General features: G+C 44.8%; 1 protein-coding gene across 2 annotated transcripts in view; it reads right to left on the bottom strand.

Annotated features, from left to right (window-relative positions):
- Positions 1-1,219: 1,219 nt before the first annotated feature.
- The window catches only part of LOC115177599 (homeobox protein Meis1), a 45,412-nt gene continuing 20,889 nt past the window's right edge, over positions 1,220-25,742 (bottom strand). The window contains exons 9-13 of one of the 2 annotated variants that reach the window (XM_029738483.1): positions 21,218-21,294; positions 9,156-9,214; positions 7,769-7,858; positions 7,247-7,344; positions 1,220-4,419 (exon numbers count right to left, since the gene is read on the bottom strand). In XM_029738483.1, the coding sequence (XP_029594343.1) occupies positions 7,286-7,344; positions 7,769-7,858; positions 9,156-9,214; positions 21,218-21,294 (285 nt within the window). In that variant the 3' untranslated portion in view covers positions 1,220-4,419; positions 7,247-7,285. The remainder of the gene's footprint in view (positions 4,420-7,246; positions 7,345-7,768; positions 7,859-9,155; positions 9,215-21,217; positions 21,295-25,742) is intronic. The other variant, XM_029738482.1, reaches the window with a different exon arrangement.

The following is a 25,742-nucleotide window of genomic DNA, read 5'->3' as shown; positions in this document are numbered from 1 at the left end:
GATAGATTGTGATAGATGGACTAGATACAGTGCTTTCAAAAAGTATTTATACCCCTCGACTTATTCCACATTTTGTTGTGTTACAGCCTGAATTCAGAATTGATTAAATAGATTTGAATAATAACAAAGTGAAAACATGTTTTTAGAAATTTTTGCAAATGTGTTGAAAATGAAATACAGAAATATCTCATTTACATAAGTATTCAATACATGTTAGATTTACCTTTGACAGTGATTACAGCTTTGAGTAGTCTCTAAGAGCTTTGCACACCTGGATTGTACAATATTTGCACATTATTCTTTTTAAAATGTCAAGTTGGTTGTTGATCATTGCTGGACAGTCATTTTCAAGTCATGCCATAGATTTTCAAGCCGATTTAAGTGAAAACTGTAACTAGGTCACTCGGGAACATTCAATGTCGTCTTGGTAAGCAACTCCACTGTATATTTGGCCTTGTGTTTTAGGTAATTGTCCTCCTGAAAGGTGAATTTCTCTCCCAGTGTCTGTTGGATTGCAGACTGAACAGGTTTTCCTCTAGGATTTTGCTTGTGCTCAGCTCTATTCCGTTTCGTTTTATTAAAAAGAAACTCCCTAGTCCTTGCCGATGACAAGCACACCCATAACATGATGCAGCCACCACCATGCCTGAAAATATGAAGAGTGGTACTCAGTGATGTGTTGTGTTGGATGTGCCCCAAACATAAAGCTTTGTATTTAGGACATGAAGTTCATTTCTTTACTTTAGTGCCTTATTACAAACAGAATATTTGTATACTCTACAGGCTTCCTTCTTTTCACTCTGTCAATTAGGTTAGTTTTGTGGAGTAACTACAATGTTGATCCATACTCAATTTTCTCCTATCACAGCCATTAAACTCTGTAACTGTTTTAAAGTGGTGAAATCCCTGAGTGGTTTCCTTCATCTCCGGCAACTGAGTTAGGAAGGACGCCAGTATCTTTGTAGTGACTGGGTGTCAGTTGTGTCAGTGAAACAGAATGGGTCAGCCGTGCTACTTACTGACTCATTTTTTATTAATTTGTAAAAACTTCTAAAAACATAATTCCACTTTGACATTATGATGAGGTATTGTGTGTAGGCCAGTGACACAGCATCTAAATTTAATCAATTTAAAATGCAGGCTGTAACACAACAAAATGTAGAAAATGTCAAGGGGTATGAATGCTTTCTGAAGGCACTGTATATCACTACTTTGTTGATTGATTTTAGCTTAGTTCTTCATTTATTACAGAGTAATAAGTCAACAGTGAAATTGCCACACACCATAATCCCTAAAGTGGCCCCACACAAACTTTATGTATTTTATATTTGTTGTTTACACAGCACTTTAAGCATATTTAATGAAGTGGTTACGAAGTGGCATGATGAATCCTCAGCTGGAGGAAATCTGCTACTGATGTATCGTCACACATTTAGGTAGCATCCTAAATGGCACCCTATTCTTTATATTGTGCACTAGTGTACTATGTAATCGTGTACTATGTAGTGAATAGGGTGCCATTTGGAACGCCACCTTAGTTGGGAAAAACAGTCAGATGGAGGCAGTTTCCAAAATCCCCTAAAGATGGCAGTCAAACATGGGACTTAGTTCACATTGGCTTTATCGGAGTAGACAGACATGTCACTCGGGAATGTGAGACTTGCAGTGGAATCATGAGGAGCAGAGAGATGAGGGGGGAATCTTGACAAGAAAGAGTTACATTTTCATAAACATTATGGTGCTATTTTCTTTAAAAAAAATTACATTTGTGGCAAAAAAATAAGATTTGTGGCAGCCTCATTCTCCCATAATCTCAACACTTGATAAAAGTCGATAACCAACTGAAAATTCCACAATATCCTTCTGTCCTCAAACCAAATTAGTAATTGATTTTAAGAGGAAGATAAATGATTCCTTTTGTGGCCACCGGCTTTGAAATAAGGTGTATCTAGGGAACTCCCAGAGGATTGGGAGAGTGCGTCTATTGAAAGGGAGAAGTAGAGCGTGAGCAGGAACTAATCACTCCATTTAAGTGTTTGGGGCAGATTTACGCAAATCTCTTTTTTCCCACTCAAATTCCAGGGAAGACTCTCATTTGTATCTAGCTAGGCCTTTCTCACTATTGAGTATCTTGGTAGTGGATAGTGGATATAATTTGTCTCTGGAGAGTCTCACAAAAGGACATCATATAAATAGTAGGCCTATGTCTATAGTAGAAGATCATGTTTTAGTAAGTGTCAGCATATTTTCAGTCCCTCAAATTCCAAGCAAGACTCATTTATATCTGAGCCTTCTCACTATTAAGCATCTTTGGTAGTGGATAGTGTAGTGTATTACATTTTTCTCGTGCTGGAGGACGCCACAATAACAATATGTCATATAAATAGTAGGCCTCTTGTCTATATATAGTATAAGACCATGTTTCAGTGTCAGCATATTGTTTGTCCCAGTTGCAGCAAGAGTAAAAGTAGCCACAGTTTTGGAGGGGGGTGGATATCAGTGAAGTGCATTTCAGCAGATATTTTAGTAATAGTGATGCAGAAGATCTATACCACATTATGCTTCCCCGTATAACCTCAATTCATATTCTATTCTTCCAAAATAAAGAAAAATCCTCAAGTATCCTCAAACATTCTATATGCCACAACAGTTTATTTTTGGTTAAACCTTTTTTTCTCACATTGTGATTCAAACCTGAGAGACTATAGGTCCTAGGTAAGTTTATAATGTATTATTCCAAGATATTGAAAGACAAGAACAAGAAGATAGAGCAATGTGCTTGTTCATTTAGTGGACCTTCAAAGCCCACCTGGTCTGTTCTCGTCGGGGTTCGGACGTGACAACAGCGTCCGTCATGCAGAATAACCTTTTGGCCTCAACAGCCTGCTTCCTTCAGCCACACCTCATACAGCAGCTGAGAAACCAAAGAGCGAGAGATAGCGACCCTTCTCTGTTCTTACCCACACCACCAACACTGAGGATGCATCACAAATGGCACCACATTCCATATAATATATGGCACTTTTGACCAGAGCCCTATGAGGCCTAGTCAAAACAAGTGCACCATATAGGGGGTAGGGTGCCATTTGGGACACAATCTATGTCTGCATAAGCCCTTTCCACCACAGTCGGTGAGTCAAACAAAGTAATTAGTCAGTAAATACAGAGCTACCCAGGCGAAGCAGGGAAGGGGGCAGCCGCTAGGCAGGAAATCTACTGTGTAATTTTTCCCATCACTGTATTGTACCAAGCTGTACCCTCCTGCTAACTGTCCGGGTTACTAACTGGGGTTTTGGTAGCACTTTACATTGAGTTGCACTCATACCTGTGTAGTAGCCCTGTAATTACTACTCTTATAGGCTACATGTAGCAAGGAAATCTGTAATTACACTCTAGTTACTTAAGTGTTTACAAAGCTCTTTACCACATAATATAAATTGTATGACAGGACCTCAAAGCATTGAAATGGTTCCTTTCTGTGTTGTTCATACAGCAAACTGAAAGAAACTGGTCCTGTTATTTCTTTTTATTTTCAAACGCAAAGAGATTCGTGGGGGTAGGAGATAAAAGTATATGAGAAAAGACTCACACACATAGTGTGAATTAGACAAGTCAAGTCCTTTTTTTGAAAAACAGCATAGTACGGCAAAGCAATACCAGAGCACTTGCAATAGTTATTGTTACTTGTCCGTAGAGAGTTTGTGATAAAACTGTAAACAGGACACTATTGCCTCACCTTATTGTAATTTTCCACAATTACAACAATTTCATTATATAAAAAAAGAATGGTTTCCAGGGTGTTTGTTGTTTTAAAAAGACCCCCCAGTAAATACAGACATTGGCTTCTTCTCTTGGTACAAGTCCACTGCCAAGACAAGAGTATCTTCACCCTCTATAACTGTCCATGCAATGCAGCAGAGGGGGGAAAAGTGAAGGACTAAGTGTTTGTTTGTATTGGTTGAATTAACAGAGTATTGAAGTATCCACTGGAGAGCTCCAGTAATTGTAGTCCCCTGAAGGGAAGTCCTCACAAGGTCAGAAGTCCTCACAAGGCATGAGGGGGTTTCCAAGGCCTCTCATAGTCATGATGGTGGTTCAGCAACAGTAGCTACTCAGACTGAACCACTTGAAGGAAATGGGGGGAGTTGGAAAAGGGGGGGCGGGCACCAGCCCTACTGACAAACAGTCAGGTGACGGTGGTGAGTTTGGGCTGGGCACCAGCGCAATCGATATCGCTGGGTCACGGAAGAGTCACGGAGGGAGGGGCAACACTGAGAGATCATGCCCCAGCGATGGGGCTGGTTGGTGTGAGGGTAGAGGTGATGGTAGGGGCACCAGTGAAGGTCAGAGCGATGCCCATATCCGTGCTGATCCGACCGCCATGGGACACGCCGTCCTCGGGAATACCTGGCAGGTCTGCTGGGAAAACAAACAATGAGTAAAATTGAAAACAACACCAGTGTGTACAAGTTACTTTAGCAATAAAACTGTGTAGTGTTACTTCAACACTATAACACTGTGTAGTGTTACTTCAACACTATAACACTGTGTAGTGTTACTTTAACACTATAACACGGTGTAGTGTTACTTCAACACTATAACACTGTGTAGTGTTACTTCAACACTATAACACTCTGTAGTGTTACTTCAACACTATAACACTGTGTAGTGTTACTTTAACACTATAACACTGTGTAGTGTTACTTCAACACTATAACACTGTGTAGTGTTACTTTAACACTATAACACTGTGTAGTGTTACTTCAACACTATAACACTGTGTAGTGTTACTTCAACACTATAACACTGTGTAGTGTTACTTCAACACTATAACACTGTGTAGTGTTACTTTAACACTATAACACTGTGTAGTGTTACTTTAACACTATAACACTGTGTAGTGTTACTTTAACACTATAACACTGTGTAGTGTTACTTTAACACTATAACACTGTGTAGTGTTACTTCAACACTATAACACTGTGTAGTGTTACTTTAACACTATAACACTGTGTAGTGTTACTTCAACACTATAACACTGTGTAGTGTTAGTTTAAAACTACAGCACTGTGCACTGTTACTTTAACTCACACAGAGACATGTACTATAAAGAATAGGTCATGTGAAGCAGTTATGTTGTGTGCAGTGAAGCGGCACTACAATGGGGTGACATGTTGGGACAAATGGATTTCACCTATCCCACTAACTCTTAGATCAGTGTTCATGAAGGTAAGGAGAGGAGGAGGGAGGAAAAAGAGGCCATTGGTCGAGCAATTTAGAGCCGGCTAGAGTGCAGCACTCTGCAGCTGAGCAAGAGAGCATCGTGGCTGACACCTTTCTGTTTCACTGACACCAGGGGACCCAATCAACAGGCGCTACTTCCCGATGGAGAGCAGAGGCTAAACGCTCCCGAAGCCTTATTTTGTCTTTCTTCTCTTTCGTTTTCTTCTCTTTCTCCTGAGTCCCTTTACCGGTCCTCCCCTCAAAAGATGGCAACCCTGACCCCTTGGAACGATGTTAGCAAACCTCGGCCGAATAATTGGTGGAGAGGCTCCTTTAAACAATGGCCTCCAGCGGTGTTAGGGCGACGCACAGGGGTCAGTGAGGAAGTTCACCAAAGGATGCCTGAGGGGGTTTCTGGGTAGAGAGAAACATTTTGTACGGGGGGAAATAATCCTGTACGCTCGTTAATTTGTGGGCCCGTAATCGCCTATTGTCTGGGAAGGGAAAATGACGATTTTGCCCAGCCTTGGCTAATTTTGCGGAATAAGAAGAAAAGAAAGAAGGGGGCCAAACGACCAGAGAACAGTCATTTCTGCAGTGCAGAGGGGTCCGGGGGCTTCTGCATGGCTTGCTTCGGATCCGAACAGACAGGTGCATTGTTTCCCAAGGACCCATAAGCTCGATAATCGCAAGGGGAAGAAATCGTAATGCTCCTTCTGAGGAGTCTTTAATTGACTTTGGTTCGAAGTAATGTCGCCGAGTGACCGTGTTAGAAAAACCCGCCGAGTCTCGCGTCTCGAGCCAGTCTCGGTCGTAAGCAGCTCGCTTAATCTTCCCCGTTCGCCGGGCTTAATGAAAATATCTTATGAAGGAACTGGAGCCCTTAATCAAATAAGAGGGGGAAACCATTTTATGTCCCTCGTTAATGATCAATTCATTCAATGGGACGTGAAAGAATATTGCTCATCTCTTATGATTAATTGACCCTGCAATCTTTGAGAACTTTACCTTAATTAGCCACTCAATATGGCCGAAATGTAACTGTGAGGGAGCTGGATGCCACCATCACTCAAAAGATGGCAGAGGAAGATTGACTCTTGGTCTATGTCTGTCTTACTTCTGTTTCCATAGGATTTCAGATGCCACCTCCTACCCCATTAACAATTTTCACGTGACAAATTCGTTAGCACCGTGGCTTTTCATCGAGCATTCACTTTGGTTGCTTCTAAACAAACATCGAATATGCACATCTGAGAAGTAGACTATGCTTTCTTTTTTTCGACGGTTGACCCTTTGACAGTGGACAGCCATAACAAGTTCTTTCCCACAGCGCGTGTGAGAAGCGGGAGCAATGAAAGGTCGTTATTTCTGTCCACATGACCAGTCAAATAAATCAATTGGTCACACCACTGGCGTATACATATTTAATTTAGACAAAGTCAATTAGCTTTTGCCAGCCTTTTCATCCTGCTGCAATGTGGCAGTAGCTTTATGCTGCATTTATGTACAGTAGACTTTTTCTCCGTGTGTCCGTGCTAGCATACCACTTAGTATGCATGCCTTATACATTCTTCATGATATTGTGAGCTCGAAAAGTATTGGGACAGTGACACATTTGTTGTTGTTTTGGCTCTCTACTCCAGCACATTGGATTTGAAATGACACAACGAATAGGAGGTTAAAGTGCAGACAGTCAGCTTTCATTTGAGGGTATTTTCATCCATATCGGGTGAACCGATTAGAAATGCAAAAGTATTGGGACAAATTCACTTATATGTGTATTAAAGTAGTCAAAAGTTTAGTATTTCGTCCCATATTCCAAGTACGCGATGATTACATCAAGCTTGTGACTCTACAAACTGGATGCATTTGCTGTTTGTTTTGATTGTGTTTAACATTATTTTGTACCCAATAGAAATGAATGGTAAATCATGTATTGTTATTTTGGAGTCACTTTTATTGTAAATATGAATAGAATATGTTTCTAAACACGTCTACATTCATGTGGATGCTTGATACTTACAGTGCGTCCCTTTGGGCTCTGTGCTAAGTCCGCAAAGGGTCACATGTAGTGCCACTGTCCCTCCACGCCCATACCCATGCCCATCCCACCCATGGGCCCTACGGGGAGAGAAGAGGGACAAATTAGAGAGTTGTGAGTGAGGATGGGGGAAGAGAAGGGGGACAGAGATAAAGAGGACAAAGACGTATTATTTGGGTCAGTGAGGTGAGGCAATGCAAATATTGCAATGTGGCCGGTCACACCTGGTCAAGACTGTGTCTCGGCAAGGTAGGGGGAGAGGGAGGGCAGGGGAGATAGGGTGAGTCAATTATACTGTGACAGGGGAGGGGTGAATGGGAACCAGTCAGGTCCATGGTGTGTGTTTGAGGGACTCAAAAGTTTGTGTGTGTTTGTGTGTGTGTGTTTGTGTGTGTGTGTGTGCATTCCTGCATGTGTGTGCGTGCATGTGTGCATATGTGCATGCGTGTGCATGTGTGTATGTGTGTGTCTGGGACGTAGGAGTTAAGAGATAGGAGTCTTTACCAGGTGGCCTGATTCCCATGTGTGTCTGGCCGTCCATAACGAACCCTCCCATTGGTTGACCATCTGGGGTGTAGGGCCCTCCTCCAGTCACTGGCGAAAAAACACAGGCCGAGACAGAAGGAAATGCTAATTAGAATATTGCATAAGTTTTAATTACCGGTGCGCCCCCATAAAACGTTCCCTCTCCCGGTTTGTTCTGTCCTCATTATTCTCTCACTATTATCCTCTAATTACAAGATTATTTGGGAGGTAATTTTCTTCATCAACAGGCTTAATTACTAACAAATGACTTCGTATGTATTGGTAAGAGTTAATATCAAGTTGTCCTTATGGCTTATGCTGTGAAAGAGCAACTTGATATCAGCAAATGGATTACTGTTCTGGCAACTTGAACGTAATTACCTCGAAATACACAGCAGCACTGTAAATGGGAGATAAGTAACTTATAACAACACTTTGACTCATTAAACACAAACCGCTTAACCATGATTATAGTACGTAATTAAGGAACTACTTTTCCACCAGGTTACTATTTAATCCATCCACTATCGCTTATGGAACAATTAGTGGCGGAGGAAGGGGCTGTGATTCGGATTTCTGTCTCCCTCATATCATAAAGTGTAGGCAGCCCCAGGTAGAGAAGCTGGTTCTGGTTACATGAGCCGGAGCAACAGTTCAAGCTCCTCGGTCCGTCTTTGAACTTTACAGAGTCCCCCTAATGCAACCCTAACCCCTAACCCTCATCACAGGTCATAAATTTTACAGCAGCTCCAAAACAAGGCATGTGCCAGGGGACTGCTCTGTCTTTAGCAGAAAGGGAGAGAGAGGAAGAGCGAGAGAGAGGGGGGAAAGAGAGAGAGAGAGAGAGAGAGACTAACGAAGTAAACCAAAGTCCTACTCAACAACTTTTTACAGTAGACAAAATGTGTTTTTTTTATCAAAAAGTTTTAATTCTGAAATTACATTTCAATTTGTAAAAAAGCAAGGGAAAATGACTGGTCATATTTTAGCTTCAGTATCACTTGCTCCTTGTTTGTTTTTAATCCCAGGTCAAACTTTCAATGGACTGGCTAGTCAAAGTGATTAGCGTCTTTGTCTGGGCTAATCCTCTGGGTTTTAGTGGCCCTTCACTCCTGTAGTTAAGTCCGTCCGTCCGTTCAGTTAAACACATCGAAGACCAGAAGGGGCAAGACTGGAGATAGTAGCAGGAGAAATACACAACAGATTAATTTGTGTTTTAATTCATGTAAAAATGTTGAGATGTTTTAAGATTTATTTGTATCTATGTTGACCTGTTTTCTTGACGAGTTCATATTCCTGCGTTGACTTGAATTGAAACAACTTTACCACATGAATTGAAACCCCTCAAATTTGACGGGAGACTTGCCTGCTCTATTGGACTGGTCGATCATGGGCTGAACTATTCTTCGTCTCGCGTTGATGAACCTGAAAGAGAGGGAATGAGGGAGGGAGGGAATGGGGGGAGGGCAGTGGAGGAGAGAGAAGACAGCAACACGTTATAAATGAGGCCTGGCGAGCAGCATATGATTTCAATGTACTGTTTTGGGACCACAGAGGAAAAGCATTCATTCGCTTTGGCGTTACGAGAAGAAAAAAAGACTCGCTGTCAGCGATGGTTGCCTGACGTTGTCCAGGCGTCTGGTCTACACTTCACTAAAGGACCTGGAAACCTTAACTTCCTCTCAAACTGTGGCTTTCAAAGAAAAAAAATGGCTTCTTGGACAGTAACTGTGATTCTTATCAAACCAAACACCTGGAATATCTATGAGTTCATAGCAAACAGACACTTTTGGTGGAAGCATACACTTCTTTGATATCCACCAATACAGTAGACACTTGATATACTGTCTCTGAAAATGTTGGTCCTTTAAGTCCAAAACATTTCATGTCACAGCAAAATTCTATTTAGCTTTTCATTACATAAAATACACCAAGCACTGATTAAGTAAAGTCCTCAAGTACTAGTATAGTTTTTTAGTGTACCATCCCCTTAGCACACATCCAAACAAAGCTTAAACAACTAAATCTCTCTGCAGTGGGATACCTTAGGTGCATTACGGAATAGCTATGTTTGCAGAGAGTTGTCCTACATTCATACACGTCCCCTCTAAGTATAATTGTGCTCTTGAAAGCCATCATTCTGGTATGCATGATCCCTGACCTTTGACCCTGGCGGCCCCGTGACCCAGCGCCCTCGGCAGAGGAGCACTCTGGTCTTGCTCAGCCTAAAGCCTTGTGAACCCGCCCCGTGACCCCTGCCGACCCGGGGAGTGAAAGCTCAGTGGTTCCAACTTGATTTATGTCCCCCTGCCTTTTTACCCCTGGCGGGATGGTTCCATTTCATCTTTTTCTTCGGAAAAAAAGAGAGAAGAGAAAAGGGGAGGAACGGGTTCCCTTTTCAGGGAAACAAAAGCCACAACACTCCTTTCAGCAGGGCCCGAAAAAAGGCAGAAGCAGGGGGCGGCAGGGGGGCGGAGGAGTGGGAGGAAGAGTGGGGGGGGGTGAAGATGAGGGGGAGAAGAAGATACTAAGAGAGAAGTGAGGGGAAGAGGCCCAAACTGAACTAGAAAACCGAGTCATATGATGAAGCCTATCTAGAGCCGCATGCTTTTTCAGTGTAATAACATACTGTATATCTATCAGACAATAAAATGTGGCTATTAGGTGATGTTTTGGGTGATAGAACCATAAAAATAAAGGGGAACCAATTACTTTCATATCAACAAAGCCTTGACAAATGAAGCGCAAAGTCCCTTAGGCCAGAGTGCTTCCACAAAAAACCACAAGAAGGACACTTCCTTGATGATACTGTGACGAATCATGGTGGGGAGCACAGGGGGTGTATGTAGTGTTAGGGGTCTCAAAGGAGAGAGAGATAGAGGGAGAGAGAGGGGTGGAGAGGCTGTGGGGCGCACTGTTTGTGTGAGAGCCCGGGCGCCACCACACACCCCCTAGCTCCGCCTTTTAAGCAGCCAATGAAAGGGGGAATAGAGCGCCATGTGGCGCGGCCAAGGCTGTGTCCTCTGTTAGGGAGTTAAAAGTTTCACCCCTCCGCGAACCCTTCACACCATGGGACTGCGTTTATGGCCCTGCTTCAGCCCTCTGCTTCCCACCGCACAATAAGTGCGACCATCCACCACTCTCTGGCTCCCACTCCCACAATAGAGGCCTATTCTTCTGACTAGACGTGTTGTAAAAACCCTCCACTTTTGAAAAGCGTTGTTTTTCTGAAGAAAAACATTATTTTACGACGGCTTTGTATGATATGAACTTGTACGCTTAGCGTGTAGTGAAGTAAGCACTTCTAGATACAGCCAGGGTATCCACAATAGGGTTAGGGTCAATTCCATTTCAATTCAATCATCTCAGGAACTATTGCATTGTCACGCCCTGACCATAGAGAGCCCTTGTTTCTCTATGGTGTAGTAGGTCAGGGCGTGACTAGGGGGTAGTCTAGTTTATATTTCTATGTTGTGTTCTAGTTTATATTTTCTATGTTGGTGTTTTGTATGATTCCCAATTAGAGGCAGCTGGTATCGTTGTCTCTAATTGGGGATCATATTTAAGTAGCTATTTTTCCCACCTGTGTTTGTGGGATATTGTTTTGTGTTTGTGCCAAGATTTTTTTTTTTGGGAGGGGGGCACAAGGGGTGGCTGGTCGAGCCGAGGAGAGTGCCAGAGCCCGAATGGCAAACTCTGGAGGAGCGTGTCGTCAGTCCACGGCCACAGAAAACCCAAGATGTTTATGGGGGGGGGCACATGGAGCTGGCAGCTGGGCAGAGGGAAGAGCCAGAGACCACATGGGAGGAGATAGAGAGGTATTCGGTTGACCCAAGGAGAGTACCAGAGCCCGCCTGGGATTCGATGGAACAGTGTGAGGAGGGATACCGGAGAATGGAGTTGGCTAGGAGTATGCGGCAGCGCAGGCGGGCTGAAGATCGGGTCATCAGTTCGGTGCCATCTGTGCTGGCTCCACGCACCAGATCTCCAGTGCGCCTCCCCAGCCCGGTACATCATGTGCCTGCTCCCTGCACTCGCCCTGAAGAGCCAGAGACCGTCAGGGAGGCAATGGGGAAGTTGGGAGAGAGAGAGATGAGAGAGATGTTGTGCAAGTGTGTTCTGCTCAACATCCAACCAGAGGATCCGGTTAGCAGTCTGGTGCAACCTGTGCCGGCCCCACGCATCAGGCCTCCAGTGCGCCTCCCCAGTCCGGTACGTCCTGTGCCTGCTCCTCGCACTCGCCCTGAAGTGCGTGTCCCCAGTCCGGTACATCCTGTGCCTGCTCCTCGCACTCGCCCTGAAGTGCGTGTCCCCAGTCCGGTACGTCCTGTGCCTGCTCCTCGCACTCGCCCTGAAGTGCGTGTCCCCAGTCCGGTACATCCTGTGCCTGCTCCTCGCACTCGCCCTGAAGTGTGTCACCAGTCCGGTACCACCTGTGCCGGCTCCACGCACTAGACCTCCAGTGCGCCTCCCCAGTCTGGTACGTCCTGTGCCTGCTCCTCGCACTCGCCCTGAAGTGTGTCACCAGTCCGGCACCACCTGTGCCGGCTCCACGCACTAGACCTCCAGTGCGCCTCCCCAGTCCGGTACGTCCTGTGCCTGCTCCTCACACTCGCCCTGAAGTGTGTCTCACCAGTCCGGTGCCACCTGTACTGGCTCCACTCACTCGGCCTCCAGTGCGAATTCACAGTCCAGAGTATCCAGCAACGGTACCCAGTCCAGAGCTTCCGGCGATGGTTCCCAGTCCAGAGCTTCCGGCGACGGTTCCCAGTCCAGAGCTTCCGGTGATGGTTCCCAGTCCAGAGCTTCCGGTGACGGTTCACAGTCCATAGCTTCCGGCAACGGTCCACAGTCCAGAACCTCCTGCGATGGTCCACAGTCCGGAACCTCCTGCGACGGTCCACAGTCCGGAACCTCCTGCAATGGTCCACAGTCCGGAACCTCCTGCGACGGTCCACAGTCTGGAATTTCCTGCAACGGTCCATGGTCCGGAACCTCCTGCGATGGTCAACGGTCCGGAACCTCCAGCTCCATGGCCGGAGCCTTCCCCTGCGCCGATGCCCAGTCCAAGCACGGCGTCCAGTCCAGCTCCATCGCCGGAGCCCTCCGTTGTGCCGGTGCCCAGTCCAGGCACGGCGACCGGTCCAGCTCTGTGGGCGGAGCCTTCTTCTGCGCCGATGCCCAGTCCAGGCACGGCGTCCAGTCCAGCTCCAGGGCAGGAGCCTTCCTCTGCGCCGGTGGCCAGTCCAGGCACGGCGTCCAGTCCCTCTCCATGGTCGGAGCACTCCGTTGCGCCGGTGCCCAGTCCAGGCACGGTGTCCAGGCACGGCGTCCAGTCCAGCTCCAAGGCCGGAGCCTTCCTCTGCGACGGTGCCCAGTCCAGGCACGGTGTCCAGTCCCGCTCCATGGCCGGAGCCTTCTTCTGCGCCGGTACCCAATCCAGGCACGGTGTCCGGTCCAGCTCCGTGGGCGGAGCCTTCTTCTGCACCGATGCCCAGTCCAGGCATGGTGTCAAGTCCAGCTCCAGGGCAGGAGCCTTCCTCTGCGCCGGTGGCCAGTCCAGGCACGGCATCCAGTCCCTCTCCATGGCCGGAGCCCTCCGTTGCGCCGGTGCCCAGTCGAGGCATGGCATCCAGTCCAGCTCCAAGGCCGGAGCCTTCCTCTGCGACGGTGCCCAGTCCAGGCATGGTGTCCAGTCCCGCTCCATGGCCGGAGCCTTCTTCTGCGCCGGTGCCCAGTCCAGGCACGGCGTCCAGTCCAGCTCCATGGTCGGATCCGTCGTCTGGGGGGGGCTACGACCCGCACCGGAGTCGCCCCCGACACTAGTCACCCCCCTAACCCCCCATTTGGTTTCAGGTTTTGCGGCCGGAGTCCGCACCTTTGGGGGGGGTGGGGGTACTGTCACGCCCTGACCATAGAGAGCCCTTGTTTCTCTATGGTGTAGTAGGTCAGGGACGGGACTAGGGGGTAGTCTAGTTTATATTTTCTATGTTGGTGTTTTTTATGATTCCCAATTAGAGGCAGCTGGTATTGTTGTCTCTAATTGGGGATCATATTTAAGTAGCTATTTTTCCCACCTGTGTTTGTGGGATATTGTTTTGTGTTTGTGCATGTGCACCACGTAGTCACGTTAAGTTGTTTGTTTATTTGATTTATTTGTTTTTGCTTGAAGTTTCACTTTGGAATAAAGATGTGGAACTCTACACACGCTGCGCCTTGGTCCCGTTCTTAGGACAACCGTGACATGCATTGAAAAGCCTTCACTTTACTTTCACTTCCTGAATTGACTGAATTGAAATGGAATTGACCCCAACCCTGATCACAACTTTATAAATACTACCTCACCACCAAGCACCATCAAATGTACACATACATAAAAACACAGCCCAAAAAGCATTTTCTGTTTAAAGTAATGCCCTCAAGAAAGAACAACCCCAACAACTGAAATATCCTCCTTTAGCTAATTTGGTGCGGTGGCATCTGTTCTCGTCCACTGTAGGCTGCAGAGCTGGAGCCTCAGCACGGTGAAACGCCTCTCCTGTGAGGATTAAAATAAACGAGCGCTCCCCTCCAGTCTGGGCTCCCCTGGTCGTAAAATGGCCCCTAAACCCACCTCCCCGGGTGTCATTCTCAGGTCAGCTTCCCCCTCCCCCCCTCCCCTCCCCCTCGCCCCCCCCCAACTCCCCCCTTGCACGCCCGCCCTTGGGTGTGTTTGAATAAACCAGTCCAGCTGTTTGCCGTGAAAACGCCATTGACATCATCCCCCCCCCCCCCTCACCTGTTCCAATCAGCATATGGCCCTGTTATGAGGTAGGGTGGACTTAAACGCTCGGCAACCTCTCCACAACCTCTACGCAACCTATCCTACTGCACTTAGTATGTGACTGACAAACGAGCCCATGCATGTGCAGTATATTCAAAGCACTAACAGCAATGTCAATTGAACGATGACTATGCAATGTGTATGTCGAGGAAATAGACTGTGCTGCTGCTTCATTTAAATCAGTGGTGTAAAGTACTTAAGTAAAAGTACTTTAAAGTACTACTTAAGTAGTTTTTTGTGGTATCTGTACTTTACTTTTCTATTTATATTTTTGACAACTTTTACCTTTACTTCACTACATTCCTAAAGAAAATAATGTACTTTTTACTCATACATTATTTTCCCTGACACCCAAAACTACTTTGAAAACTTAGCAGCACAGGAAAAGGGTCCAATTCACACACTTATCAAGAGAACATCCATGGTCGTCCCTGCTGCCACTGATCTGGCGGACTCACTAAACACACATGCGTTGTTTGTAAATTATGTTGGAGTGTTGGAGTGTGCCCCTGTCTATCCATAATAATAAAAAACAAGAAAATGGTGTCGCCTGCTTTGGTTAATACAGTATATGGAATTTGAAATGTTTTATACTTTTACTTTTGATACTTAAGTATATTTTTTACCAAATACTTTTACACTTTTACACAAGTAGTATTTCACTGGGTGACTTCCACTTTTACTTCAGTCATTTTCTATTAAGGTATCTTGACTTTAACTCAAGTATGACAATGTAGTACTTTTTCCACCACATAAATTCCAGAGAGGACATAGAAAAAATGGGATAAAAAACGTCAGTGCCAGCCGCTGAGTTGAGAGGCCAAACGGCTCTGAATTCCTACACACACGCTCGAATATCTGTAACGTTCCACCGCAGCCGGCGATTCCAAGAACAGTACTTGTGTGTATGTATGTGTGTGTGTGTGTGTGTGTGTGTGTGTGTGTGTGTGTGTGTGTGTGTGTGTGTGTGTGTGTGTGTGTGTGTGAGTCTGTGTGTGTGAGTGAGTGTGTGTGTGCGCGCATGTGTGCCAGCGTGCTTGTACATATACATACGTGCATACGCGCATACATGCATGTGTCTCTCTGTGTGTGTGTGTGTGTGTGTGTGTGCACATTTGTGTGTCTGTGTGTGATTCAAAGGTTGGTGCTTTTAACGAAAAGGACATACGCGGGGGTCGCCCACAACTCCCCACGGCAACATTAGGCTCTGTTGTTGAACAGTGGGAGGCCATTACCTCATCACTAAACCCCCCCTTACCCCCCTTACAACCCTCAGTGGGTACCTCTCGCCAAACTCAGAGGAGTGTTTCCATTAACTAAACTGTGAATCCGCCATCTCTCCATACACAGACAGACACACACAGATACTGGTAGAAGATAGAGATACACACACACACGCACAAGTCCATTTAAAAGCATATATGGGAGAGACACCAACAAGAAGGCCTCATTTTCAGTTTTCTAAAAGCAAAGTTGGCTAAACTCGCAAATTCATTTGTATTTCTCAGCATAATACAAGAGAAAAACCTGGACTCCCTCAGAAAATCAGCTCGCCAGCCAGGTTACCACGGTAACAGACAAATAATAGATGACACAATATTAGCATTGCTGCTACACTAATAGCAGGAGGAGTCATCAATCTCCATCAAATGAAACAATATTTCCCATACCCCACCCCTCACCACCCATCCAGAATGTGCAAGCATCCTATTTACCCCTCTATTTATATTCTTCCTCTCCCTCCATTCCCCACCCACCTCTCTCACACCCCTGATTCCCATGGGGCCCGTGTGGTACCACTACCTGCATGCTAGGTTGAGCAGCTAACCAACGCCCCTGAGAGCCTATCCTGATTGTGTCCCTAATGGCACCCTATTCCCTATATAGTGCGCGACTTTTGGCCAGAGCCTATGGTCAAAAGTAGTGTATGGGGCACTGGTCAAAAGTAGTGCAGTATAAAGGGAATAGGGTGCCATTTGGAACACACACAATGTTTCACGACCTCACCGTCCTTGAAAGAGGAAAAGTGTGTAGCTGAGTGTGCACTAGCAACCAGCTGGGTTCTCCGCTCTACCTGGCTACAGCACATGTCCTTTCTGTATGAGTTTTGAAACAGAGTGAAACGGGAAGGTACTACTGTGAACTGTCCAATAACAATGCAAATTTTCGCTTTCCATTGTAAGACATTTTTCTACGCTGTGCCCGACTGAACAGGACCCAGGCAGGCATAAGTGCTGATTGCAGCTGAGTGTGCAGGAACACGCTGGGTTCTCCTCTCTACCTGGCTACAGCACCTGGCCTCTCTGTGTGAGCCATTACCTTCCGCCCAATAACCATGGCAGTGTGGCACACCGTGGGCCATCTTCGCTAGTTTTTGCTAATTATTACTGCTCTATTCAGGGAAGAGCGAGTTTGAGATTTCAGATCTTTGTGGCGCATGTATTTGTATTTGTATTTATTATGGATCCCCTCTTCCTGGGTTACAGCAAAATTAAGGCAGTTATATACAATTAAAAACATGACATTACATTTCACAACACATTAAGTGTGTGTCCTCAGGCCACTACTCTACTACCACATATCTACAACACAAAATCCATGTGTAAGTGTGTGTATGGTGCGTATGTTATCATGTGTGTGTATGCGTGTGTCTGTGTCTGTGTGTGTGTCTCTTCACAGGCCCCGCTGTAACATAAGGTGTATTTTAATTTGTTTTTTGAAATCAGATTTTACTGCTTGCACGAGTTACTTAACGTGGAATAGAGTTCCATGTAGTCATGGCTCTATTTAGTACTGTGCGCCTCCAATAGTCTGTCCTGGACTTGGGGACTGTGAATAGACCACTGGTGGTATGTCTTGTGGAGTATGAACGGGTGTCTGAGCTGTGTGCTAGTAGTTTAAAAAGACAGCTCGGTGCATTCAACATGTCAATACCTCTCAGAAATACAAGTAGTGATGAACTCAATCGCTCCTCTACTTTGGGCCATGCATATTATAAATGTTAGCTCTCTGTGTACATTTAAAGGCCAGCCGTGCTGCCCTGTTCTGGGCCAATTTTAAGTCCCTCTTTGTGGCTCTTGACCACACTACAGAACAGCAGTCCAGGTGCGACAAAACTAGTTCCTGTAGGACCTGCCTTGATAGTGGTGTTAAGAAGGCAGAGCAACAATTTATTATGGACAGACCTCTCCCCATCTTAGCTACTGTTGCATCAATGTGTTTTGACCATGACAGTTTACAATCCAGGATTACTCCAAGCAGTTTAGTCTCCTCAACTTGCTCAATTTCCACATTATTCATTACAAGATTTAGTTGAGGTTTAGGGTTTAGTGAATGATTTGTCCCAAATACAATGCTTTTAGTTTTGAAATATTTAGGACTAACTTACATATTTCTTGCCACACATTCTGAAACTGACTGCAGTTATTTGTTAAGTGTTGCAGTCATTTCAGTAGCTGACATGTATAGTGTTGAGTCATCAGCCAGTTGCAGGACATTAGTAAAGATTTTAAAAAAATAAGGGCCCTAGACAGCTGCCCTGGGGATTGCCTGACTTTACCTGAATTATGTTGGAGAGGCTTCCATTAAAGAACACCCTCTGTGTTCTGTTAAACAGGTAACTCTTGATACACAATATAGCAGGCGATGTAAATCCATAACGCATTGATAATGAATGATTGATAATGTCAAAAGCAGCACTGAAGTCTTAAAAAACAGCTCCCACAATCTTTATATTCTCAATTTCTCCCAGCCAATCATCAGTCATTTGTTTAAGTGCCGTACATGTCGAATGCCCTTCCCTATAAGTGTGCTGAAACTATGTTGTTCATTTCTTTACTGTGAAATGGTAACAGACTGATTGGTCGGCTGTTTGAGCCAGTAAAGGGTGCTCTGCTATTCTTGGTAGTACACTTTCCTGTAGTCTTAGATTGAATAGATGGCAAAGAGGAGAAGCAATTTTGTCCGCTATCTTCCTCAGAAATTTTACATCAAGTTGTCATACCCAGGTGGCTTGTCATTGTTGATAGACAACAATACTATTTTCACCTCTTCCACACTCACTTTACGGATAATAAAAATGACAATAGTTGTCTTTCATAATTTGGTCAGTTATGCATGGATGTGTAGGTTCAGAATTTGTGGTTGGCATGTCATGCCTACGTTTACTAATCTTGCCAATGAAATAATCATTAAAGTAGTTGGCAATATTAGTGGGTTTTGTGATGAATGAGCCATCTGATTCAATGAATGGAGCCAAGTCTGTCTTTTTGCCCAAGATTTAATTTAAGGTGCTCCAAAGCTTTTTACTATCATTCTTTATATAATTTATCTTTGTTTCATAGTACAGTTTCTTCTTGTTTTTGTTCAGTTTAGTCACATGCTTTCTCAATTTACAGTACGTTTCTGGCTGTGCAGCCAGACTTATTTGCCATACCTTTTGCCTCATCCCTCTCAACCATACAATTTTTCAATTCCTCATCAGCCCACAGGGATTTAACCGTTTTTACAGTCATTTTCTTACTGGGTGCGTGCTTATTAGTAACTGGAATAAGCAATTTCATAAATGTGTCAAGTGCAGCATCTGGTTGCTCCTCATTAAACAGCAAATATTATTTACGTATACGTATGACCTCTTATACAATATATTAGGCACAGCCTTTGAAATGTTGGTTTTCCTAGATATAGCTACTATACAGTATTATGATCACTACATCTGATGGATTTGGATACTGCTTAAGAGCAGATTTCTGCAGCATTGGTAAAGATGTGATCAATACATGTGGATGATTTCCTTCCTGTGATGTTTGTAAATACCCTGGTAGGTTGACTGATAACCTGAAACAGGTTGCAGGCACTGGTTACAGTTTGAATATTTTTCTTGAGTGGGCAGCTTGATGGAAGCCAGTCAATATTTACATCACCCAAAACAATAGACCGCTCTGTTGATATCACATACATTACTAAGCATTTCTCACATTTTAGTCAGATTCTGACTGTTAGCACTTGGTGGTCTATTGCAGCTTCCCACAAGAATGGGCTTTAGTTGAGGCAGGTGAGACTGTAGCCATATTACGTCAACAGCATTTGACATGAGATCCTCTCTAAGCTTTACAGGAATATGACTGAACAGAAATGGCAACACCTCTACCAGTGGCATTCCTGTCTCTTCTGAAGATGTTGAAACCATGTCTTGCTACCACTGTATAATTAAAGGTATTATCTAAGTGAGTTTCAGAGATAGTCAGTATATGAATGTTATCTGTTACTAGCAAGTTATCGATTTCATGAACCTTGTTTCAGATTCAGATTAAGATTCAGTGTTTAATAGTTACATGTACAGGGTTGCAGGTGTGATTGCAGGGTACAGTAAAAATCTTATGCTTCACGCTTCAACATGCAGGACTTAGTGAAAGAAAAGAATGAAAATGGCAATAAAACAACAACGATAGAAATAGAAATAGCACTATTTACATAATAACAACTGTGGCAGTGATGAATAAATACATGTTCATTGAAGTGGAGGCAGAGTAAAGACTATTGAGGGGGTGTGGTGGGGTAGAATGACCATCGGGGGAGCACCATGGACTGAAATAAAAACAATACAAATTGTAATAAAAAAAGTTATAATATAATTAACAACTGCAATAGTGATGAACGTCGTTAGGGTAGGCTACATATGTTAATGTGGGCTATTTTTAGCACTTCTGGGATTCGTGATTGTTTTTATTGCTTTACTGGGAGGCTTATCAGAGGTAGACATGACAGGGATATTTATGTTGGAGCTGATAGTGCAGGGTGAGCTGCACACAAGTGGACTTCCTATTAGGGCAAACCGCCTCAGTGCTAACAGTATAACTCCAGTTCATAGGCAAATGATTAGTGCATACAACAGCTGTAGAATTGACAGAGGATTGTTCTGTGGGTATTCATTTTGACAGATGCATATTGGGAAATACTGTGCATAGTGCATACATATAAAGGCTAAACAGTAGTTGGAATGGTGTAGAGTTAAACCATAAATCATTGATTGCATTTTCTGTATTCTGTATTTGGTAATGTATATTGCTGCGTATTTTCGCCTAGGCTAGGATTCAATTGGATAGCATGTCTGTACATCTGAAGACTGAGATTTCTCATAGAGTGATTGAATCATCATTCTTGTCTATGTTTTGCCTACATAACCAGACAGCATTAAACACCTTGCAGGCTATTACCTCATACTTTGTCAATAACTGTGGATATTTATTCATAAAATAGATCAAAGTACAGTGAAATGTCCTACTTTCTTCTTTCAGATCAGTAAATTCTGTAGTAAATGCACCCCGCACCACTGGAACTATTCTACATGTTTCCTCTCATTCCAATTAACTGGGGGGGGATATTTTCGGGTGTTCCCAGAGGAATTAATCATTCAAATCATTAGATGCAGGTGCCTGGGGTGGAGTAAACTAACTAAGGCAGCATCCCAAACGGCATCCCATTCCCTATATAGTGCATTACTTTTTACCAGAGCCCTATGGGGAATAGGTTACCATTTAAGACGCGCCTAAGTATTACTGCCATGTAAACACACGCAGACACCAAACAACCCCAATCCAACTCACCAATTGTTGACTTGTAGGATCGTTAACCCTGTGTCCTGGGCCAGTTGTTTCTTCTGCTCTTCCGAAGGGTAAGGATGCTGTTTCAACGAGAAAAAGAAAAAGCAAGACCATATGAATATAAAGGAAATAGTAACTGAAGGAAAACAAAAACTGGCTTTTGTGTTGTTTGTGTTGTTGTGACTGTGCTAGCAGCGGCAGCTGCTAATTAGCGTGAACAAACCGAGGTGTGGCTCCAAAGACTCATTAGGGCAATATGAAATGGAATCATAATTAATGGTGTGTGTGTGTGTGTGTGTGTGTGTGTGTGTGTGTGTGTGTGTGTGAGCCAATTAAAGAATTTACCCGAGTAGAGAAACAGCTATATTAATTACGGGTGATACTCGTGCTTTGCACATACACACACACACACACACACACACACACACACACAAGCTCTCACACACACACACACACACACACACACACACACACACACACACACACACACACACACACACAAAAGCTCCTGATATGCCCTAGAGTTTCTCTTAGCAGTGGGGGGATATAGATACAGGCGTGTGGAGTGTGTGTGTGTGTGTGTGTGTGTGTGTGTGTGTGTGTGTGTGTGTGTGTGTGTGTGTGTGTGTGTGTGTGTGTGTGTGTGTGTGTGTGTGTGTGTGTGTGTGTGTGTGTGTGTGTGTGTGTGTGTGTGTGTGTGAGCCAATTAAAGAGTTTACCCGAGTGGAGAAACAGCTATATTAATTACGGGTGATACTCGTGCTTTGCACATACACACACACACACACACACACACACACACACAAGCTCTCACACACACACACACACACACACACACACACACACACACACACACACACACACACACACACACACACACAAAAGCTCCTGATATGCCCTAGAGTTTCTCTTAGCAGTGGGGGGATATAGATACAGGCGTGTGGAGTGTGTGTGTGTGTGTGTGTGTGTGTGTGTGTGTGTGTGTGTGTGTGTGTGTGTGTGTGTGTGTGTGTGTGTGTGTGTGTGTGTGAGCCAATTAAAGAGTTTACCCGAGTGGAGAAACAGCTATATTAATTACGGGTGATACTCGTGCTTTGCACATACACACACACACAAGCTCACACACACACACACACAAAAGCTCCTGATATGTCCTAGAGTTTCTCTTAGCAGTGGGGGGATATAGATACAGGCATTTAACAGTGCTCCCTTTTCTATTTACTTTCCACTCCTACTCCCTAATCTGAATGAACTGGATAGGGGAGCACTATGTCAGTACTAAACCAAGCCTATGGCTTTCAACCATCTCCAGACCTCTCAAGTCAGTGAGAATAAGGGAGCTATGATATAGGAAAGAAGGTCAAACTATGGATTGACCATAAGAGGAAAAGGTCAAAACAGCTACTGTCCCAACACTTCATAGGCTGTATCACATCCGGCCGTGATTGGGAGTCCCATAGGGCAGCGTACAATTGGCCCAGCGTCGTCCGGGTTTGGCAGGTGTAGGCCGTCATTGTAAATAAGAATTTGTTCTTAACTGACTTGCCTAGCTAAATAAAGGTTAAATTAAAAATTAAAAAATTACATCTAATGCTATTTAACATTAGAAATCAGACCTCCACTGTGACCAGTTCAAACCATCTGAGATGCCAAACACCTGCAGGCCAATTCCACATAGGCACAAAGCTAGAAATGACACGCTTTACACCTGGAGAATATTTATTTACCACATCCTTTTTCTGTGGCGACAGGGAGAGGGTCTTTGATGTTACTGAGTTTTTTTCATTGACGCTGAATCAATTGGTAATGGATGCCTTGCCCTCTTGCTTCCATGTGATTTGATTGTAGGTAATTGGCCTAAACGGAGTCTAATTCGCCACAGAAAGTGATAATCTCGGTGTCGCCTCATCAAATTGTCCCTCGCTGTCTGTCGGCCATGTTCCATGTTCCTCCAAGTGGCCTTTGTTCCTGAATAACGTGGATAATTCTATCAACTAAGAGAAGGAAAAATAGCAGCAAAACATTTATGAGAAAATGTGAAAAAAACTTGCCTTGAACCAATCTCTACAATGACATTCATAAGGAAAAACAAGTTAAGATACCATAACATCTTCCCAGAACACAAAAGTGAAAGCACAGTCACACACATGCACACGCACGTACACAGACTTCCGCACACACACACACACATAGGAAAGGCTGGTAACCTCAGGCCTAATTTCAGAGTTTCCACTCTGGGCCCCAATCCCGACCCACCCGCTCATTATGAATTATAATCCTGTTAGCAAGGACTAGCGGCTCTAACCGACCCAGAGCTAACCGCCCCAGAGTTAAGGCCAGGCCATCCCCAACCCTGTAATCAGCACTGAGGCCTGGGTCCTGTTCAGTAGGGTACACTGTGGAAAAACGCTTTGCAACCGAAAACGTAAAATATGTGTCCATATTGGACGAGTTCAGTATCTCCCCTTTTTGCTCTGTTCCAAAAGCTTTCTCCCTACTGGACATGACCCTTGGCTCTGACCGAAGGAAGATGAAGTTGCCTCTCAACACTGATCCAAGGTGAGTGTGTGATTGTTCACTATAACGGTTACCGTTAGCATTATAGCGTTTAAAGCTGATCCTAGATTTGTGCCTAAAGGGACATTATACTCGGAGCACTCTGACATGAATGGCGACACAGGTCTGCTGCCAGCTAGCAGCCACTCCATGCTCAGGCAAGAACTGCTCTCTAGCATGCTGGGACAGAATGAAACCATGCCCTCCAGGTGAATGACTAACAGACACCAAATCTCCAAGGAGACAGAAGACACCAACAGCAAAAAGGTAGTGCAGAGCAACACAAATACTCAGGGGCAACAGAGCTGAGCTAAGGCTTAGCTGAAACAACTAACCTGAAAATGAGCCTAACTTGGCTTAGAATTCCAAACAACTGACTCTACCTGAAACTGAAAGTAACTTGTCTTATCTTCCAAGCAACTAGCTTTTACAAACAACTACCTCTACCTGAAAATTAATAGAACTTGGCTTAGTATCCAAAATAACTGACTGTACCTGAAAATTAACGTAACTTGTCTTAGCTTCTAACACAATTGACTCTACCTGAAAATGAATGTCACTTCTTTTCAACTATTAGCATGGGATACCGAGACTACCAACAGTCAACAGGCCTCTATTTCCCTCCCTCTCCCTCTCCACTTACAGTCAGCCTGACCACTCTGAGGGGAACACCTCGTCACCATGCCTTTCAGCACCACATTAACAGCAACAGAGGGAAGCGTCGTCAAGCAGGCCGATCCTAGCAGGCAGGTCTAATCACATCAAATGGAAATGTGGGCTTTTACTGTCAAACTGGCGAGAGAGTCAGTGTTGGAGGGGTGTTGGTCAGAAGGGTTTGTAAACACACACATGCACATGTGCGAGAATGCACGTATGTACGTACGCACTCACGCATACACACATGGACATAATGTACACATACGCACACACACGCACACAAACACATCATACACTCTTCCACCCTTCTACAACACACTACAACTCACATAGTGGGCCCTGACTTGCCTGGTGTCGACCACTAAGTGGCTACTGCTGGGCTGTGGGTTGTGAGGCAGCCTAGGTGGTGACAGGCCAGCTGAACCAGTCTCCCACCTAGCAGCCATTCATCCAGCCAGGCAGGCAGGCCAATGTAGGCCTTAAACAGGGCCCAAAGCCCCAGGCTACATTCCTCTGCTGCTAGCCCCAGCAATGGAGCACGTCAACCAACCCCATCCCCCAAACAAGGGCCTCTAATGAGTGGGAGTACCTACTATTGACCAATCTCATTAGCAAACAGCAGTAACAGAATACGTGGCATTTCACGGCTATGGGGTAAGAGGGGAGGCAAGGGGGCTTGCCACTCTATTCCACACCTGCTGGTTGGAGGGAAGGGTTGCTGTGAGGAAATGGGGCTTTGAGCTGCGAGCTCTTTGAGTTCACGACTGAACGATCAGCCCGGGCCAATTCGGGAGAAGTTTTGGGAGGGTGATTATGTTGTTTACTGGAGCAGTAAACCTGTTAGGAGGTTGTAATTACTCCTCATTTGGAGTGAGGAGCCGCTCCGAGGGCGGTCGGTCCAGCGCGCCCACAACCGGACACAGCTGAGTAGGACAGGGGCGAGAGGTGAGAGGAGAGAGGAGCGGCGAAATAGTGGAGGGTAAACGTACTGTATATGAACCATCATCTCGGTCTGCAGAGTTCACCCATCTTTATTTAACACTACATCCCTAGAGAGAGCCCTAGCTTTAGACGGGGTGTAATTGAACTACAGTAAGGCTAAATGCTAAACTTCACAAAGAATTCAAAATCCAGTGCTCTAAACAAACTCAGATTTGTTAGCATTTTGCCATTTGTGGCATTTTGGCAAGGGTAAGGAGAGGGACACTCCAAAAAATGCATCCAATGTGTGTCCAGCTGCTATAGGGGAAAGCAATCAAGACAAAACATGAATTGCAGAGCAACACCAACGAGTCAGGTTTAACTGCTGAACTCG

This window comes from Salmo trutta, chromosome 38 (assembly GCF_901001165.1).
Source record: "Salmo trutta chromosome 38, fSalTru1.1, whole genome shotgun sequence".
Lineage (NCBI taxonomy): Eukaryota > Metazoa > Chordata > Actinopteri > Salmoniformes > Salmonidae > Salmo > Salmo trutta.
The sequence above is the reverse complement of the archived record's forward strand: the minus strand, read 5'-3'. Positions and strand labels throughout refer to the sequence as shown.